At 39.1% G+C, this 6,199-nt stretch overlaps 1 protein-coding gene across 1 annotated transcript; it reads left to right on the top strand.

Annotated features, from left to right (window-relative positions):
* Positions 1–805: 805 nt before the first annotated feature.
* LOC113079984 (fibrillin-2-like) lies at positions 806–4,085 on the top strand. Its single transcript, XM_026252228.1, has 2 exons — positions 806–3,728; positions 4,044–4,085. The coding sequence occupies exons 1-2, from the start codon at positions 984–986 to the stop codon at positions 4,083–4,085; spliced, it is 2,787 nt and encodes a 928-aa protein (XP_026108013.1). The 5' UTR covers positions 806–983.
* The last annotated feature ends 2,114 nt before the right edge of the window (positions 4,086–6,199 follow it).

The following is a 6,199-nucleotide window of genomic DNA, read 5'->3' on the forward strand; positions in this document are numbered from 1 at the left end:
AGAACATTAGTTTTTTTTTTTTGGCATGTTTTTCATGATTATGCCTTAATGTTCTTGAGATCCCAACCTTAAAAGTTGTATTCACTTGGTCTATGGTTAAAAAAAACAAACATTTGTAACCAATAATTATATTGCATGGTTATAGAATAAGTGGCATGCAAGTCAAGATTGCAAGAAAATGTTTATGTGAAATTATTATTGATAAAGACAAGACTAAAAAAATGATGCATAGTGTTTTTTATTTTATTTTTTATTTTGTATTCTTGCACCATTTTCACATCTTTACACTGGTCACTAAATAAAAGTCATATTATTCAAGGTTTTCTTTATTTTTAACGTTTGCTATCAAACCATTTCCTCATAAATAACTTTCTCCACATAAATAACTTTCTTAGATGAATACAGTGATAAGACAGAGTAGGCTATAGAAAATTAAGTTAAATATTTTTAAACCATTGCATAATTTCAAATGATTTTCATATACAAATGGTTTAATGAAGTTTAAGTCAAATGTAACCATCTAAGCAACTGTTCAAAAATGAGCCATACAAGTATGGAACATTTTGAAATCTGAACAGGTCCAGGATGACCCAACATGACGTGTTCAGGCTGGATGGATGGAGTTCGTTATAGTGATTGTTGTGAGAAAAGAACTGGGGCTGAGGGAGGACTTATTGGTTGCTTAATTTCCTTAAACAGACTTATGTAAACCATAAGGCACAAGGGAAAACCACAGACAGAATCTCCCCCCAGCACTCATTACCCGCCCCTCTTACAATAACAAACATCTGTACCCTCCTTCGCTGTCTCACGCCTGCAGACAGAAGGCAGACAAAAGTCATGTCTTTGATCAGAGAGACCAGAGGTTTGAAAGAGCTCTTAGGTAAATTTAAACATTTAATTAGGTCAGAATAAACTGCAGAAAAGTAAGATAACCAACATAACGAGGTATTCCTCAGCTTTAGAAAACAAAAAAGCAAAAGATGGGAAACAGGACTGTTGGAAAATGCTGTGCTACATATCCCTTTCTTTTCTTCGGACTTCTGTATTTGTATTTGTATAAGGAAGTCATTGGACAAAGCTTGCAGGAGCAGAAAAGCATGTGCAATGCTGAGGGATGCTATTCTATTCATCTCCAGCACAAGAACTTCCTGGAGTCCTGGAGGAGCTGCAAGGATAAAGGAGGGAACCTGGCTACCATTAAAGGACCAGAAGAAGCTTCCATGATCCATGACTTCTTATTGTCAATGATCAGAAGTCGCTCCCGGCCCAAAATCAGGTTGTGGATTGGCCTTCAGCGACAGCCTAGGAAGTGCTCAGTCAAGAGCCCTTTGAGGGGCTTCACCTGGATCACTGGGGATCAAGAAACACAGTATACGAACTGGCAACATGATGACTTAGCCAGTGAATGTGCTGCTCATCGTTGTGTGTTCATTACCTACAACACGCCTAAAAAAAGGGGCAACAATAACAACTTCAAATGGGTCCATCGATCTTGCGTAGTGGCCGTGGAAGGTTTCCTGTGCCGCTACACCTACCATGGGATGTGCCCAGCTCTTCAGAAAGAAGGAGGGGGTCCTGCAGTCTACACCACCCCATTTGAGCTGACAAGTACTGTTCTTACTCACATCCCTATTGGTTCTGTGGCAACTCTTCCTTGTCCCGATGGTGACAAGGAAGACCAGTCAGTGATGTGTATGATGAGAGAGGATGGAAGTGTTGGATGGTCAAAGGATGCACCGCTCTGCACTGACACTCCAATGGACTGGTGCAAACAGGACAATGGTGGCTGTGAGCACTTCTGTGTGAACTCAGATACCCATTACTACTGTAAGTGCTATGAGAATTATGTTCTGGAAGAAGATGGAAAGACCTGCAAGCTCTTGGATCCCTGCTACAGCGCCAACTGCGAGTTTGAGTGCGAGTCTACTCCTCAGGGACATCGCTGCAAGTGCCCAGAGGGGTACCTCCTGTCTGGTGATAATCAGAGTTGTCTTGATATAGATGAGTGCTTGCTAAAACCCTGCCCGCAGCAATGCGTCAATGCACCAGGTTCATTCGAGTGTAGATGCAATGAGGGCTTCCTTCCGTCTGAGTTCGGAGAATGTGTGGATGTGGATGAGTGCTTGCAAAAACCATGCCAGCAGCAATGCGTCAATGTACCTGGTACATTCGAGTGTAGATGCAACAAGGGCTTCCTTCTGTCTAAGTTCGGAGAATGTGTGGATGTGGATGAGTGCTTGCAAAAACCATGCCAGCAGCAATGCGTCAATGCACCAGGTTCATTCGAGTGTAGATGCAATGAGGGCTTCCTTCTGTCTAAGTTCGGAGAATGTGTGGATGTGGATGAGTGCTTGCAAAAACCATGCCAGCAGCAATGCGTCAATGCACCTGGTACATTCGAGTGTAGATGCAACAAGGGCTTCCTTCTGTCTAAGTTCGGAGAATGTGTGGATGTGGATGAGTGCTTGCAAAAACCATGCCAGCAGCAATGCGTCAATGCACCTGGTACATTCGAGTGTAGATGCAATGAGGGCTTCCTTCTGTCGGAGTTCGGAGAATGTGTGGATGTGGATGAGTGCTTGCAAAAACCATGCCAGCAGCAATGCGTCAATGTACCTGGTACATTCGAGTGTAGATGCAACAAGGGCTTCCTTCTGTCTGAGTTCGGAGAATGTGTGGATGTGGATGAGTGCTTGCAAAAACCATGCCAGCAGCAATGCGTCAATGCACCTGGTACATTCGAGTGTAGATGCAATGAGGGCTTCCTTCTGTCGGAGTTCGGAGAATGTGTGGATGTGGATGAGTGCTTGCAAAAACCATGCCAGCAGCAATGCGTCAATGCACCTGGTACATTCGAGTGTAGATGCAACAAGGGCTTCCTTATGTCTGAGTTCGGAGAATGTGTGGATGTGGATGAGTGCTTGCAAAAACCATGCCAGCAGCAATGCGTCAATGCACCTGGTACATTCGAGTGTAGATGCAACAAGGGCTTCCTTCTGTCTGAGTTCGGAGAATGTGTGGATGTGGATGAGTGCTTGCAAAAACCATGCCAGCAGCAATGCGTCAATGCACCTGGTACATTCGAGTGTAGATGCAATGAAGGCTTCCTTCTGTCGGAGTTCGGAGAATGTGTGGATGTGGATGAATGCATGGAAGAAAAATGCGTTCATATTTGTGAGAACTTGCCTGGTTCCTACACGTGCCATTGTCCTGACGGATTCTCTCCACTCAAAGAAGATCCAGAGAAATGTGAAGATGTCGATGAGTGTAAAACAGAAATTTGCGAGCAGGTGTGCAGAAATTACAATGGTGGATTTGAGTGTCTTTGTAAGGAGGGTTATATGTTGCAAGAGGACAAATACTTATGTCGGCCAGTCAATGAGAATAAATCACTAACAGATACCCCAAGAGTTGAATGGTATCCAACTTACCTGAACTGGTCGACAGAGAAGACAGAGGAAAGAGATGTGACCACCCAAACTTCAAACTCACCTTCATCAAACGTTTTGATGTATACTACAACTTCAGCTTATTCACATCAAGAGGATGCACCTAAGAAGGAAATATCAAGAGCAACTGGTGATAAAGTGGAAGTAAGGTCTTCAGGAAACAAAAGACTCTCAGATGCTTCCGATTCTTTCCTGCCCACTCCACCAAAATCACAAATACCAGAAGATACAAAACAGCCTTCAGATGACAAAAGATGGCTAATTCTGGCACTGCTGGTAATACTATGTGTTTTTGCAGTAGTCCTGTTAGCGTTAGGCATTGTTTATTGCACAAGTTGGGCTGTAGAGACACGGAGCAAAAGTGTCACAGACTGTCACCGCCGGACCACCACCTCCAAGCCTAAAAAATCGATCACAGCAAAATCTCGAGTTTGAGTAATGTACAGTTAACATGACTTAGAATAAAATAGACTTCCTCAAGCTGTTTTGATGTGATCTCACTGATGTCACTTTGGTATTCTAGGATCCTGTGGTACATAATGGCAAAATAGTCACTATGTGCACAATTTAACATTCAGATATTCTTTTCAGACAATGGAGAGAACATCAACAATTATTGTCCAGTGGAAGTAGAGCAGTGACCACCAGTGTAAAGTGGGACAATGCAAACACAATTTAGCATGCATCCCTCAAATAATACAATGAATGAGAATTTTAAAAAGCTGCTGAAATTTAAACGTATTTTTATAAGACATTTACATTTGAAATATCATCTATACCACTATTATTACTATACTATAAATGTTAATACATTTGAAACTTACATAGTTTGGATCTGTGAATAAATTAAATACCTACAGTTCATGAAATGGAAGTTGAACATGGTGTGCAAACACAGCTACACAATGTCTTTTTCATTTACAGATTATGTAAATGCACAAATTATTTATTAATTATTATTTTTTTATTACATTTGTATAATTTTTTTATTTTTATAAAATACCTTGTGAGATGGGCTATGATAAATCTTTATAAATATCAATTATTCAATTGTGCCATAAATCAGTTTTTTCCATCATTATTTTAACAACATATTTTAATATATTTAAGTGTAATTAATTTTAATATTGTCTACATGACAAATTCAAAGATTTGTTTTATCTGATAATTAATGCAAAAGTAATCATAAAAATATACATGCGCTGCTTTTAGATTATTATTTATGCATCATCTTTCACAAAACAGATATTAATAAAACCACACAGGTAGGCAGCCTAATGCAAGCACAGATCTTTTAATTAATGCCAACCTACCATAATAACATTGTTAAATTGTACAGTTAGTTATTAATAATGTAATCAAATTAAGTTAATAAAACATGTAAAAATCTCTGAGCATCTCGAAACAATCGTTTGAGTCGCAAAACTTATAATCTTATAAATAGTCTTATAAATAGCAGACAGAACAAAATCAACTCGCATAAGATGTACAGTATTGCAGATTTGAGTGGTTTGTGTTTGAATGAAGAGACCCCAATTGAACAAATAACATGAGCCTCATAATCTACAGAAGAAAGAATGAACCATTCTCATTTCAAAATAAGAAACAGTGGTTTATATTTGCCGTACTTGCATTTATGAATACTACACTTTCCCAGCAAAAGTAATAAATTAATCAAATAATATTACTTGTGGAATGACATGTCATAAGTGAAAAAAATGAATTAAACATTTTCAAAAAAAGTTGAAAGCTGGGCATGATAAAATTTCCTACAAATGAGCAGAAATCTGACCCAATCAGAAGTTAAGCAATACCTAAAATCTATTTACAATCTGACAAACACTTGTTAAGTGTATGAATGTATGTAAACATTTCCATAATTATTTTATTTTTTCTCCCATTGTAATTTTGTATTTTTTTCTTTGTGTTCTCCTGCTGTAAAATGTGATAGAAATGTTTGAGTGATTCAATAATAGAAAATGAACCATTCTCGATCCACATGGCATCCAAATGAATTTCCACACATATGTATGCAATAATGTAAGATGTTTTCTCTTGTCTTTAATATACCACTATCTGCTTTTTTTTTTATATTTGAAAAACATTCTGAACAGTTAAACTGAGAACTGCTTGCAGAAAAATCTTTAAAGGTGCCATATGCAAAAATTGAGGTAAAAATATCCATAACATGACCTACACCAGCAAAAGAATGAGAAGAAATAAAGGCCTGCATTTTTTATATGTTTGTGTATTTGTTTTCGGGAAGTTATAACATAGAAATGTATCGAAGGCTGTTCGATAAACGTGCTAATGTTAGCGATGGCTAACCGTAGCTGCGTTTGATAATTAGCTAGCTATAACTTAACGTTACCCATTTTATTATATCATAACTAACCTGCTCTGTCTAGTCTGTTGGTCTCCGTGTCCTCTTTGCTTCGGGGTTTTTCTGTGCGTGAAAAAATTGATGTGTGGCGTGAAAGCGTGTGAAAAGAGTCAATTGCGTGTGTCTCACGGTGAATGCTTGAGAGTTGGCAGCTCTGGTTACGTTGGTTGGCGCTAGCTTGGTCAACATCAGCGGTTTCAAAATCACTTGACATCACCCAACGTACCTCTGGAGGCAAAGCGTCCTCTTAGGCTTCGGATATGGCTGTAGTGTTGTTGTGAAAGTAGGGGCGGAGCATAGAGACTATGCCGTTTCTCGTTTGTTACCCTAGAGTAGACCAATTCACTTTATTGAGGCATACTGC

The sequence above is a fragment of the Carassius auratus genome, unplaced genomic scaffold (assembly GCF_003368295.1).
Source record: "Carassius auratus strain Wakin unplaced genomic scaffold, ASM336829v1 scaf_tig00030051, whole genome shotgun sequence".
In the NCBI taxonomy this organism is placed as follows: Eukaryota; Metazoa; Chordata; class Actinopteri; order Cypriniformes; family Cyprinidae; genus Carassius; species Carassius auratus.

Excerpts from the sequence above, each read along its gene's own strand:
- LOC113079984 (XM_026252228.1), top strand. The coding sequence starts at position 984 with ATGGGAAACAGGACTGTTGGAAAATGCTGTGCTACATATCCCTTTCTT. Across the intron at positions 3,729-4,043 it reads GGCTAATTCTGGCACTGCTG|ACAATGGAGAGAACATCAAC; the intron begins GTAATACTATGT and ends TATTCTTTTCAG.